This window comes from Gossypium raimondii, chromosome 2 (genome assembly GCF_025698545.1).
Source record: "Gossypium raimondii isolate GPD5lz chromosome 2, ASM2569854v1, whole genome shotgun sequence".
NCBI lineage: Eukaryota > Viridiplantae > Streptophyta > Magnoliopsida > Malvales > Malvaceae > Gossypium > Gossypium raimondii.
In genome coordinates, this window is record NC_068566.1 from 42,268,143 (window position 1) to 42,282,102 (window position 13,960).

The 13,960-nt window shown below is 33.8% G+C and overlaps 2 protein-coding genes across 2 annotated transcripts; both read left to right on the plus strand.

Moving 5' to 3' along the window:
* Positions 1-153: 153 nt before the first annotated feature.
* Positions 154-2,312, plus strand: LOC105788898 (exocyst complex component EXO70H1). The gene has a single exon (XM_012615966.2). The coding sequence runs from the start codon at positions 257-259 to the stop codon at positions 2,120-2,122; it is 1,866 nt and encodes a 621-aa protein (XP_012471420.1). The 5' UTR covers positions 154-256; the 3' UTR covers positions 2,123-2,312.
* A 7,519-nt stretch (positions 2,313-9,831) lies between these two features.
* Positions 9,832-11,959, plus strand: LOC105789881 (ankyrin repeat-containing protein At5g02620). The gene is made up of 3 exons (XM_012617197.2): positions 9,832-10,438; positions 10,554-10,966; positions 11,067-11,959. The coding sequence occupies exons 1-3, from the start codon at positions 10,093-10,095 to the stop codon at positions 11,931-11,933; spliced, it is 1,626 nt and encodes a 541-aa protein (XP_012472651.1). The 5' UTR covers positions 9,832-10,092; the 3' UTR covers positions 11,934-11,959.
* The last annotated feature ends 2,001 nt before the right edge of the window (positions 11,960-13,960 follow it).

A 13,960-nucleotide genomic window follows, 5' to 3' on the forward strand; every position in this document is an offset into this window, starting at 1 on the left:
TAATAAAGAAGCTGGCCAGATGCTATCCAAAACCAAGAAGAGGCTTCGTCTAATTTGAGACCATTGGCTGATTTGACTTTTGAAAACAGAACCGGTCATTATCACCCACCGCGTGGATTCTGTATCCCCTCCCTCTCTATATATACCCAAACATCTCTATTCTTCTTCCACTCCTCACTGCAACAACAAATTTCACTTTATTTCGTTCTTAATTACTGTCTTTTAGCTTTATATCAAACTCAAACTCTATTTGTGAATGCCGAGAAAAGGAATGAGGAGCATTTTCTTCAAATCACCATCTCCAACGAGGATGACACCGCCTTCTTCTCCACTCCACCATACTTTTTCAGAGTCACTAATGGAGGAGAACATTGAAGTAGCCCAATTCATCATCACCAAATGGGACTCCTCGCATGACGACAATCTCGTTTCTCTTTTCTCCGATAAGGATGAAGCCAGACAATATCTGGGTTCCATTAAAGGATTGCAAAAAGCTATGAAGTACTTGGTTTTACACCAATCCAATTCGGAGAAACTCGTCCGAGCTCAACTACTGATGCAAACCGCCATGAAAAGGTTGCAGAAGGAGTTTTACCAGATTTTGAAGTCCAACCGGGATTATCTCGACCCAGAATCTGTTTCGGCTTACTCATCTTCCAGGCCTTCGGTTTCCAGGTCTAGTTTTTCGGAATTTGAAGAAGAAGAAGAAGAAGAAGAAGATGAGTCGGAGAACGAGAATGATTCGGTACCTGAAGTGGAGAGAGCGTCGTTAGCTGCTATGGCGGATTTGAGAGCTATTGCGGAAGCCATGATATCGGCGGGGTACGCTAAGGAGTGTATCAAAGTTTATAAGATTATTCGGAAATCGATCGTCGATGAAGCTCTTTACCATCTCGGAGTTGAAAGGGAGTTGACATTTCAGAAGATTCAGAAGATGGAATGGGAGGTTCTGGAGTTTAAAATCAAGAACTGGTTAAGCGCTGTTAAAATGGCGGTTAAAACGCTGTTTTATGGCGAGAGGCTCCTCTGCGATCAAGTGTTTTCCGTTTCGGCTGCCATAAGGGAATCTTGTTTCACGGAAATTTCGAAAGAAGGAGCTTTGGCTCTGTTTGGTTTCCCGGAAAATGTAGCCAAGTGCAAGAAAACTCCAGAGAAATTGTTCCGTATCTTGGACTTATACGAAGCAGTTTCCGGTCTTTGGCCGGAAGTCGAATCAATCTTCAGCTTCGAATCAACGTCGGCCGTACGAGCAACCGCCGTTAACTCCTTGATCAAGCTCGGCGACACCGTTAGGACGATGTTAATGGACTTTGAAACGGCGATTCAAAAGGATTCATCCAAAACGACGGTTCCAGGCGGTGGGATCCACCCTCTAACACGCTACGTAATGAATTACATCTCTTTCCTCGCCGATTACTGCGGGATTCTCTTGGACATATTCGCGGATTGGCCGTTCACGGTTCCTTCCGCTTTACCGGAGTCTTACTTCGGCAGCCCCGACAGCGAGGGGAGCATTTCATCGCCGATTTCCGTCCGGTTAGCCTGGCTCATCCTCGTCATGCTGTGTAAACTTGACGGCAAAGCCGCGATGTACAAAGACGTGCCGCTTTCTTACTTGTTCTTAGCGAATAATCTCCAATACGTCACCGAAAAAGTCCGTCAATCGAACCTGAAATTCCTCCTCGGCGACGATTGGCTGATAAATCACGAACTGAAAGTAAAACAGTACGCTGAGAATTACGAGAAGATTGGATGGAGCAAAGTGCTTGCGTCACTGCCAGAGAATCAGACTGCTGAGAATCCGGCCGATCGGGTGAACGACCATTTCAAGAAATTCAATTCGGCTTTCGAAGAAGCTTACATGAAACAAATTTCTTGGGTCGTACCCGACCCGAAACTCCGAGATCATATCAAGATTTCAATGGCGAGACGGATCATACCGATCTATAAAGAGTTTTACGAGGCATACGGCGGAGTGCAAATGAAAAAAGAAATGTGGGGTGAGCCATTTATCAGATTTACCCCTGATGATTTAGGAAACTACTTGTCGGATATGTTCTATGGAAGCAAAAGCTCAGGGAGTGTGTCATCAAGTTCAAGAGGAGGTGGCCGGAGTCATTGAGGCCATCCTTTTTTGGGGCGTTGAAAAAATGGCCGGCCGGGTTGGAATTTAGCCTGGTGGCTTTTTGTGGCATGTGTTGCCACGTGTATAGAAGACTGGTTAATAATTTAATTAATTAATTACTTTAAAATTGTAATAAGAAAATTCTTTGATTTTTTTAATTATACAATTCCAGTTTGGTGAACAAAAAGGGTTAATTAATCCATAATGGGAAAGAGGTAAAGCCAAAGAAATGATTTTACCAATCATTGGGAGCTGTTAAACATAGCCAAAATTGTGATGTCTGTGAAGTGAAACGTTGAATAAATTATTTGGTTTATCTGATGATGATAGTTTCTTGAACAGAGGAGGAAATCGCGGTACGTGTCTCTCTTTCAAACACTGATGGTGTAGATTTGGATCAATGTGGAGAACCTGATGATCAACAGGTTGGTGTTTAGGGGTCTGTTCAATCTAATGTAGGAGGTTCCATTGTTGGTGAGAATCAAATAGAGGATGGTAATGATGGTGAAACAGTTGTTGGGGAATGAGATTTAGAAGCTTTAGTTTTTACCAATCACATGCGAAGGTGAAAGGGTTTAGCATGGTGAGTAATAAAAATTCATATGTGGCTAATTATGCTTGGTAAGCTTGTGATAAAGATGGCAAAGCTAATGAGAGGAAGAAAAGTAAGAAAATTTCTTATCTTACGAGCGTGAGCTGATGGTAGTTAGAAATCATTCTCATGAACTCATTCCTAAAATGGCAAGACCAGTCTATTTGGTTAAAGAGATCACTGGAAGCAAATAATATGGCTGTCTTTCCAATTTACAACAACATTAAATTGCTACAAGTTCAGTCAAGTGGACTAAATCAAATTGAGTGTTTACCACACGATTGTAGAAATTATATCCAGGAGGCTAATCATTGAAGAGGGGATGCTGAGTATTTGAGGAAGCTATTTTGCAAAATGCAAATTAAAGATGGTGAATTCTTCCACTAGTTTGACTTTGATGGATATGGAAGGTTGAAGAATCCTTTTTGGATCCATCTTCAAAGTAAAGATGCTTTTGTTGACTTTCATGATGATGTTAGTTTTGATATTACGTATCTTGTGAACATGCACGGATGAGATAAAATTCATTTAAAGTCAATTTAATCAAGCTGCGAAATTTCAAGTTTAGAAGACCAATCGACATGCAATGAATTTTTATATGAGATTCAGACATTTCTAGGCTAAGATGTCTGAATAGTGTTTGAAAAGCTATTTCTTAACTTCGAAACGCACTTTGAATCACTCGATTTCAAGTCTGAGAGATCAAGTTATAACTATTTACTGAAGGCTATGCAAGCTGAATTTTTAGACGAAACTATTACAGAAATTACGAATTTCGGACTTTAATTCGAACGTAAATAATATTGGTTTCAAGTTTATGACCTAACTTTAATTATATATGAACCCAATATTATATTTATTAAGTTTTATTATTTTATTATTTATTTATTTCTGACCTTCAATCACATACTTATTACATATTAATATCTTAACTTCACAATATATGACACATATCATTTTGTTTAGAGTTCCTTGCATTATAACACTTAATCATTCGATAAACTACACAAAATCTAGTCATTCAAAATAGAATTGTCTACTTGAATAATAATTACTAAATTATTTATTTTTAATCCACAAAATTTGAAATTAAGATGAATTTATGTTTTAGAAACTAGGCTCTTCAAACCTTTCAACCACAAATTTTCAAAATTAGGATTGCTTCCAAATAGCTCTACCTCTCTTCACTTAAAAACATTTTAATGGCAAAATATAATTAAGATTGAATTCATCCTTTACTTATTTAGAAGCTAGACTTAATAATATTTTTATATATACATGTAAGACTCATCCTCTAATTCATTTTATACAATCTTTAAGAATTTTTCAATGTCGTAGTTCGACTTTTCCTTGCTTAAATTAATAGATTTATCTCCTATTGTATAATTTAGATGCAAGTTCAGTTTATTTCAATAAAATTAGACTCGTAAATTTTCAAACCATATATGAGTACTTAACTTCTAATTCAATATCTACAATTTCCAAAATCACACTACTACTATTGTCTAAAATTGTTTCAGTGCAAATGTCGACAATCAAATTATTGAAGTGACATATTAAACACATTTCATATTTATTATACTTCTAATTCAATATCTACAATTTCCAAAATCACACTTCTAATTCAAGTTTTCGCTCTCTGGCTTTTATTTTCTCTCTTAGCAAAAATAATGTGTTTAGGGAAAAGTTTCATGCTCACAAGCTGGTATTAGCTGCTAGTTCTCTTGTATTTGAAGCTGAGTTCCCTGATCGGATGGAAGAAGATGATAACAATATAGTTGTTACTGATATGGAACCTAAGGTTTTTAAGGTAACATTTCTACCTCATTTCACTTACCTTGGATTTGGCTGTAATTCTATTGAAATCCATGTTAGCTCTTTATATGCCACTAGAATCTATTGTCAGTGTGGTTGTCTTATTTTCTAACATTCTCTACTATGTGCAATTGGCAGGCTTTGCTGCACTTCATAGACAGAGACAATCTTATTGATGATGAGGAGTTCGTTGGGACTAGTTCATCTTCTATGCCATCTGCATCAGATGCATTGGCTGCAAAGTTGTAGGCAGCAGCAGACAAAAATGACTTGCCTAGTCTTAGACTAATGTGCGAATCTGTACTCTGCAAGGATATATCTGTGAACTCAGTTGCAAATAGTTTAGCGTTGGCAGATTGTCATCATGCTATGGATCTAAAATCTGATTGCTTAAATATGCTGCTGAAAATCATGTTGGTAAGTTTTCAGTTCTTTTATTGCTTTTCCAAATTTTACGTTAGATAGAAGCGCTAGATGCCACCATGTGCTGGGTAAAATCTGATGACCCTTTTATGATAAACTACATGTATTAATGATAAAATGTCTCGAGGTGATTCTTAGCCTTCACAATTACGATAAGCATGCACATTTGAAGTTTGATCTCTACCAGTCAAAGAAGATGAGGAAAGGAGAGGAGACGGAATGGAAAGAGAAAAGAACGAAAAAGAATAAGGAAAGGAAAAAAAAAAAAGATTAATAGTGGATCTTTTGGTTATTTTAATTAGTCGCGACCAAATTAATAAAAAAAATTTGGAATGAACAAAATAGGAACAACCTATTATTAGAATGACTAATGTGGTAGTTTACATTAATAATAACAATAACAACAACTTGATATTTTATAAAATTATATGAACTTGCTAAAAAATACCTTTAGATTGAATATGGACAAACATGTGTCCCAATTCAAATATATCTCGACAACTATTTATCCGAGTTCATTCTTGATATGAAAAAAATATATTTTTATTAATTTTATATGTTTTAAAGATTTTTTAAAATTTTAAATTTATGTTTGGCGCATGGTTTATTGAGAGGTTGCCATGTGACACCATTAGATTAACTATCAGTGTCACGTTAGCACAAACTAATGATATTAGTACGGATGTATTAACCTGGTTTAACAAAATACAAGTTCAATTATCAACTATGTCCAAAATAAAAAGGTACCAACTAGGTACAAATGGACAAATTCAATAGTAAAATATATATTAACTTTAAAATCAATGATTATCGACAATAATTTTGGAAATAGAGTATAATAAATTATTATAAATTTAAATTAATTAACCTATAATATATATAACTAAGTCCAAAAGGAAAATCAATATAGACAAGTTCAAAAGTAAAATATATATTAGTTTTATCATACAATAAATAACAAAATGTATAGTTTAAAATTAATAATAATAACAACACATATAAAATATTATGCAATTAAAAAGAAAAAATAGTTTACATTGTGCATAGAAAGAAATTAAATAGGTAAATACACCAATTTAATAGTAATAAATGCACTCCAATTATTTATCATGATATCGTCATTTTCTATAACACATCAAAAGTTATCATGCGGTGATGCTTAAATTCAATATTAAAATATAATCATAAAAATTAAATATTGAATTTACTCGTGACACAAACTCAATTAATAACATTATTTATATACACAATGTGGGAGAGAGAAAAACATTTTATGTAAAAAATTAACCAATAATCATTATTGGTATAGTGGTATAATAATGGTAAGCATATGATAGTAAGGGTAAATTATTTTTTGCCAACTGAGTTAATTGTAACACCCAAATTTTGCCCGGCCCGAGCCCAAATATTAAAACCCAAATAAATAAATAAATAAAATCAAGTTCATAGTCCATTTACATTGGCCCAGAATATTAAACCCAATGGCCCAAATCTCAACCCAGTACCTAAGCTTAGACTCGATTCTGAGCCCAACACCCAAAGAGATTGCGAAAACCCTAGTAGAAAACCCCCAGCGCCGCAACCAAGCTCTGCCCTCGCACGAACCACGCCTTCAAGCCACCCCCCCCCCGCACGCGCCTCTGCTCTCACGTGCCCCTCCGTACCTGCCAAATCCACACAAGCCTCCACGTCCACCTTTCCATACGCCTGCAACATGCAGAAACGAACAGAACAGCACAACAAAATGGAGCGAAAAATTGTAATAAAGAAAAAAGCAAAAAAAGGGATTTTTGTATTTTCCTTTTTGGCTATATAAAGCCATTGCAAAAAATCTGTAAAAGTGGACACAAAAAAAAAACCCTCACACGCATTCAATATACAATCGATAATACAAAAATCAGAAAAGAGAGAAAGGTGATTTTTCTGGGTTTTATTCCTTTCCATTTCGCTTGTTATTTGATTCTTTCTTTACTTTCTTTTTCTAGTTTTTGTGTCTATCAATTGTTGTTAAAAAAAGAAAAAAAAAAGAAGAGAGAAAAGTGAGGAGCGTACCTGGTGAAGAGATCCCGACCTCCTCTCCGTAGTCATCGGAATTTGGGTTGGGATCGGAAGCCGTTCGTATGCCGCAAATACAAAGCGGCGCAAAGCTTATCTGATGCTAGTTAGGTTTTGAGAAAATGAAATGGATTTTAGGGTTTTGCCTTTAAGTACGGAGATGAAACGCGGTCGTTTGGAGTCAATGCGATGGCTCTGAAATGGCGTCGTTTTGAAGGCCCGATCCGAGCGGTGACCCGACCTGGGAAGGATCCGGGCATTATGGACCGTTTGGTTTATTTATTCAATAGGTCCCTCCGTGTTTAAGGGGATTGCGATTTGATTTCCTTTATCGATTTGTAATTTGTATCTCATATTTACTTCCGTATTCATTTAGATCCCAGTTTAAACTGTGATTGATTTGGATTATCTCAATGTTTGTGTATATTCGCCGATTTGGTCCTTCATTTTTAAAATAAATTTTAATTTGATACTAATTTAGTTTACTTTCTCAAAATCCAATATCATTTTAATTCTATTTTTTATTATAGTATTTAATATTCTTTACAATATTTATTTTGATAGTGTTTAAGTACTATTATTATAATCTAAATTATAGTGAATTATTTTAGTTTGCCTTTATATATATATATATATATTTTCAAAACCATTATATACTAATATTTTGAAGCTATTGTATATCATTTAATTTTGTTATTATTATTCTATTTTCATTTGAAACGTTGGTTTTAAAATTTAGAGATTATGATTTTCAATTTCAAAACGTTTTCTTCATATTTATTTGGCTTTCAAGAGTTTTTAATAAACTTGTTATTATGTCCACATTATTTATGATTTCTAAGGTATGATATACTATTCTTTTAAAATTTTTATTAACATGTTTTAAATTTATAAACCTCTTTTAAAAATCTTTATATATACATCATTATTTATTTTACCACACTTAATATATTTTAAGAGTTTGATATGTTACTTTATATTTCTCAATAATGTATTTTAGAATATAGTTCCAAATTTTATTTTCACCATCATGTCTTATAATTACCGTATTTATATGTATAATTTATAAGGAATTGTTTTAGTAAATATAAATAAATGTAAAGTATAATAGGTTTCAACTTATAAAATTTTATACGCTTTTATATATAAGTATATTATCTCAAAGAAAGTTATTTATTTGACTTGTTTTAGTCTAATTATTTATATCCTTTTTCAAAGTTATTTATTGATTATTGTTGATGTGTTATGTGTTTGGTTGCTGCATATTGTAAACTTGGTTGGCTATTCGTCATTTGCTTTATATATTGCTATTCAAATTATTTTGTTTGTAAAAATTGTATTTCATTAAAGCATGATCGTCGTTTTATTTCAAATTCTTAAAAAGGGCTTGGTGTTTATGAGTTCTCGAGAGAATTGTGCCCTAACTTACTGGGCTTCAATTCTTCTCGATGAATTTATATCATCAAGTATCCGTTTTATTAAAACCATACAATTGTTAAAATAAAGCTCTTAAGATTACAAAATGTTGAATCCTAACTTACTGGATGTGGCATTTTGTTGTCTCAATTTCAAAAGATAAAGGCAATGTCGGTTGTTTAAGAATTTCGAGAGATCAAATCCTAACTTACTGGGTTCGAATTTTTCGATTGACTTAAATAATCAAGTCTCCTTTTAAACCACATGATTTTCTAAAAAAGAAATAAATCTAATTTCAAAGATTGAATTGTTACACCCTAACTCACTGAGTGTAGCAATTTATCTCTGCAAAACCAGTACATCTTAATACACAACTTGATTTATTCAATTTTAAAATTTAAAAGGATTGTATTTTTAAAATCTTTTCAAAGTTTCGACATTAAGACATCAAACAATCAATTCGGTACCAATTTTGGGCGTTACGAGGGTGCTAACCCTTCCTCGTGCGTAATCGACTCCCGAACCTATTTTTTCAAAATTCGTAGACCTAAAATCGTTTTCAAGGTGATCCGACCACACCTCCTCTTTAAAAGGTTGGTGGCGACTCCCAATTTTCATTTTTTTAAAGTCGACTACTAAACTTTTTTGTTTTTTTCAAAAAAGGTGATTTCAACTGCCGGTGAAAGTAAAATTCAATATTAAAAATATAATCATAAAAAATTAAATATTAAATTTACTCGTGACACAAACTCATTTAAAGACATTATTTATATACACAATGTGGGTGAGAGAAAACATTTTATGTAAAAATTAACCAATAATCATTATTGGTATAGTGGTATAATAATGGTAAGCATATGATAGAAAGGGTAAATTATTTTTGCCAACTGAGTTAATATCGAGTTTACCTATCAAATTTATATTCAAATTGACTCGACTCAAAATCAACCTCATCAGTCTAATTGAGAAACATAACACGATAAAATGTAAAACATGATATTTTAAATTTAATCACTATAGAGTGATACATAAATATATATAATATTTTTGTTACTGAAAATAGATTAAATTATTAAAAGTAAAAGTATAGAAATTAAATTATAAATGATTAGAATTAAATATTTGTTAATTGGATAATCCCATATTTGTGAAAACGCGTGCACTAACAACAGCGCGTAAGACTCTCCAGTGAAGATCGAATTGAACTAATTTAGGAAACCTTTTTGTATTTTAATAATGAATGGTGCGGCCGCAGGTCCAGGATTCCTTCCAAAATTAAACCTGAGGTCAACCGCGTGAATCCCACGCGAATAGATTTGGTCATCTCCAATCATTCACGTAAAAGTCAATCTGAAACAATTGAGACTAACAAATGGCGATTTATTACAAGAGAATAAAACGACAAGAGAGGTGTGTGGTGCTCTGTTCATCCCGTTTGGTTTTATAAGCTAACACATCTCCGCTTTGTTTTTTGAACGAAGATAGCTTTTTCTCTCAAACTGAGGTAAATAGTAACATCGGCTTTTATGTGTTTTGTACAAAAATTTCCATATTTTACTTGTTTTAGGTTTCTGGGTTTGTTTATTTTTATGGTTTAGATTGGGTGCTAGGGTTGTAGTTTTCTTATAAAGGTGGATTTTGATAAAACATAAACAAATTAAAGAAAATGGAGGTGGCAGCAACCGAGAAGCCGCCGAGCTTTCCTCCTGCTCGGAAAAGGATGACGACACAGATAACAATAAAACGCGACGAAACGCCTCTGCATTACGCCGTACGATGTAAAGACCTTGCGGTGGTGAAAGAAATCCTTACGACTACAGAGGAAAATGAACTGAAAGAACTATTGTCTAAACAAAACCAATCTGGTGAAACTGCTCTTTATATTGCAACCGAAAACGGTTATGTCGATTTGGTTAAGGAGATGATAAACTATTACGATCTCTCCGATGCCGGGATCAAAGCTCGAAATGGCTTCGATGCATTCCATATTGCTGCTAAACAAGGAGATTTAGGTACGCTTCTCATGCATCAATTTTATGTTTAATGTTATTTGTGAGGTGAATTAGTCCAGTTTTCGAGTTGGGATCAACATTAAGATGGTGACTTCATAATGTGGGCATATTGCAGAAATATTGAAAGTGCTACTAGCAGTCCATCCTGAACTAGCAATGACAGTGGATTTATCAAACACCACGGCTCTACACACAGCTGCAACACAAGGGCACATTGAGATTGTGAATTTCTTATTAGAAGTAGGCAGTGGTTTGGCTACAATAGCAAGGAGTAATGGCAAAACAGCTTTACATTCAGCAGCAAGAAATGGGCATGTGGAGGTTGTGAAGGCACTTTTGGGCAATGAACCAGGGATCGCTCCAAGGACTGATAAGAAAGGCCAAACTGCACTTCACATGGCAGTGAAGGGGCAGAACCTTAAGGTGGTAGAGGAATTGATTAGTGTTGATCCTTCATTGATGACAAACATGGTTGATACAAAGGGAAATACGCCTTTGCATATAGCTGCCCGGAAGGGCAGAATTCAGGTAAATCGTACTAATTAATTGAGTTCGCGCGCCTTTACGCTCATGTTAGCTCTTGTGCATCAACAAGGCAAGATGCTAATCTAATCGCCTGTTTGTGCAGATCGTTAAGTTGTTACTTGGACACAAAGAAACCAACACGAAAGCCGTGAACAAAAGCCGCGAGACAGCGTTGGATACTGCTGAAAAAACGGGGAACCCCGAGGTTACCACCATTCTGCAACAGCATGGAGTTCAAAGTGCTCGAAACATCAAGCCTGTAGCACTGAACCCTGCCCGTGAGTTAAAACAAACAGTGAGTGACATCAAGCATGAAGTGCACAATCAACTAGAACATACTCGTCAAACTAGAAAAAATGTGCACGACATCGTCAAAAGACTCCACAAAATGCATTCCGAAGGTCTAAACAACACGATGAACTCCACCAACGTAGTCGCCGTCTTAATTGCCAGCGTCGCCTTTGCTGCCATCTTCACTCTCCCGGGCCAATTCATTGACAACCCGAACCAAGTCCCGAAGGGTCACTCCCTGGGGGAATCAAACATTGCTATATACCCAGCCTTTGTAATATTCTTCATCTTTGATTCCCTAGCACTCTTCATATCTCTTGCTATAGTGGTGGTTCAAACCTCGGTTGTTGTGATCGAGAGCAAGGCAAAGAAGAAGATGGCAGCGGTGATCAACAAGCTACTGTGGTTGGCTTGTGTGCTTGTTACGGTGGCGTTTTTAGCATTGTCGTACATTATAGTTGGGCAAAGGTGGTATTGGCTTGCATCCGGGATAAGCATTGTGGGAGCAATTTTAATGGTGGCAACTCTAGCGGGCATGTGTTATTGGGTGATACGATATCGCCTTAAGGCTACCAACATGAAAAATACACGAAGATCACCCACCGCCAGCAGGTCGCGTTCAGCGATTATGTCCGATTCTGAGATTATAAACAATAAGTTTCAAATGTATGCCCTTTAAATATGGTCTCCTACACAAATCTGATTTTTTTCCAGCCATTGGTTATTATTGATGGTTTGTCCTTTGATAAGTTAATTGTTAAATTATTTTTTCAGTTCAACTTTTAATAAAAATCACTTCAATTCTTGGAACTAAATTTCAAATATATCAAATGTATATTAAACTTTCTTCACTCAAGATTTTAGTAAAATTAATGCTAAACAGGTAAGAACATTTTTTATTCTAGGGGTAGACCAACCATTCTTCTACATTAATTGTTTTTGGCAATGAAGACACCACTGTGATCTTTCTTCTATATTTAGTAAACCCTGGAAATCCATGAAGCATGATAGGATATGTTAAGTGACAATTGTTTACTAGGTACATGCTACATATGAAAAAGAAGAGGACAGCTCTTATAGTTAGGTACCGAATTCTGATTTGATGTCTACTTTTACAATATCCAATAATTAATACTAATTATTCTAGTTAAAATGCTGAGGTGGGCTTGCCTTAAAACTCTCCTAATACCCCCAAAAATCATATTAACATGACGAGTAGAAAGGCAGTATTTTTAAGGGAAAATTATGTGTAATCATTTTAGGAGATTAATCCTAAATTTGAGCATTATAGAGGGACTAAAACTATAATTTGATCAAATCTTTACAACTTTTAGTAATTGTTTTCCCCATTTACATACAAATATTAAACCATAGTAGGACGACAAAATCTAAACCCATTTTGAATTGATATGCTGCAGTATGAGACTGGGTGGATATTTTTTTTCTTTTCATAATGGGTATGGTAATTGCTTACCTCACACCCAATCGCTCTATTATATAAAATAAAAATTTTATCTTTTTATATATAAATTACTAAAAGTATAAAAATGTAATAATATAATATAGAAAAGAAATTATATATTTTATGTTAATTTTTTTTTGAAAAATTATATTTAAATATTTACTTGACTTTAAAGAAGATTGAAAATATTAAAGATAAGTAGCAAATTTTAAATTGAAGCAAAGTGAGAAGGGACAGAGATGGATATTATACATCCATAGTAAAGCAAGTGGATAGTGGAATAGACCATGCTAACACCAGATTTGGTTGGGGTGAATGGAATAGGGTTGTAATAGAAAAGAGCTGTAATCATTAATCCAATTATTTGGTTCAATGAAATCGAATAGAGTTGTAATAGTATTATTGTGTTCAGTTGAATGGAATAGATGTTGTAATAGCATAAAGAAAAAAAAAGCTTAAATGACCAAAGTACCCTTAACAGAAATTTTTTTAGATAGATGATTATTGTTATTGTTATTAAATTTTAATAAGATTATTATTATTAAATATAATTTAATAAAAATAATTTAATCATATTTTAACTTAACTATTATTAAATACAACTTAATAAAATAATATATAATTTAATAACATTCTTAATATAATAATTATTAAAATATGAATTAATAAAATAATGATATATACTATTAGAAAATAATATATAACATACTTTATTATTTTTAAATTGCAATGCATATTTAATGTGCTAAAATATTATTAGCGAAACAAATAATTTAATTATCTTCTAAACTAAAAAGCAAAGATTAGAAGTAATATATAGTTTGAGAATTATATTTTACATTCAAACATAATGTTCATACATTAACAAAAAATTACATGATGTTATTAGCGTATATGTCATAATCTATATGTTAAATTTTACAACATCAAAGAGTTACAATAGTCAGTAGCATTCTATCATGTCATTATGTCATCAAAATATTACATATACAAAAAGTTACTAAAAAATCACCAACACAACCATGATTTTTAATGGTCATAAATAAGTCTTCTCACCCATTCCAATCACACAGAAGAAGGTAGACTAAAGAAAAGTAGCATTTGCATTGGATGATCTGAAATTTTGCTCAACGACCGATAGTGCTCATCCTTAGTTAATCCTTCTACTTCACATAAGATCAGATGTAATTTTTGAACACTTTCTTGAATTACCGTTTCTGCCTTCCCTTGAATTAGCATTTCGA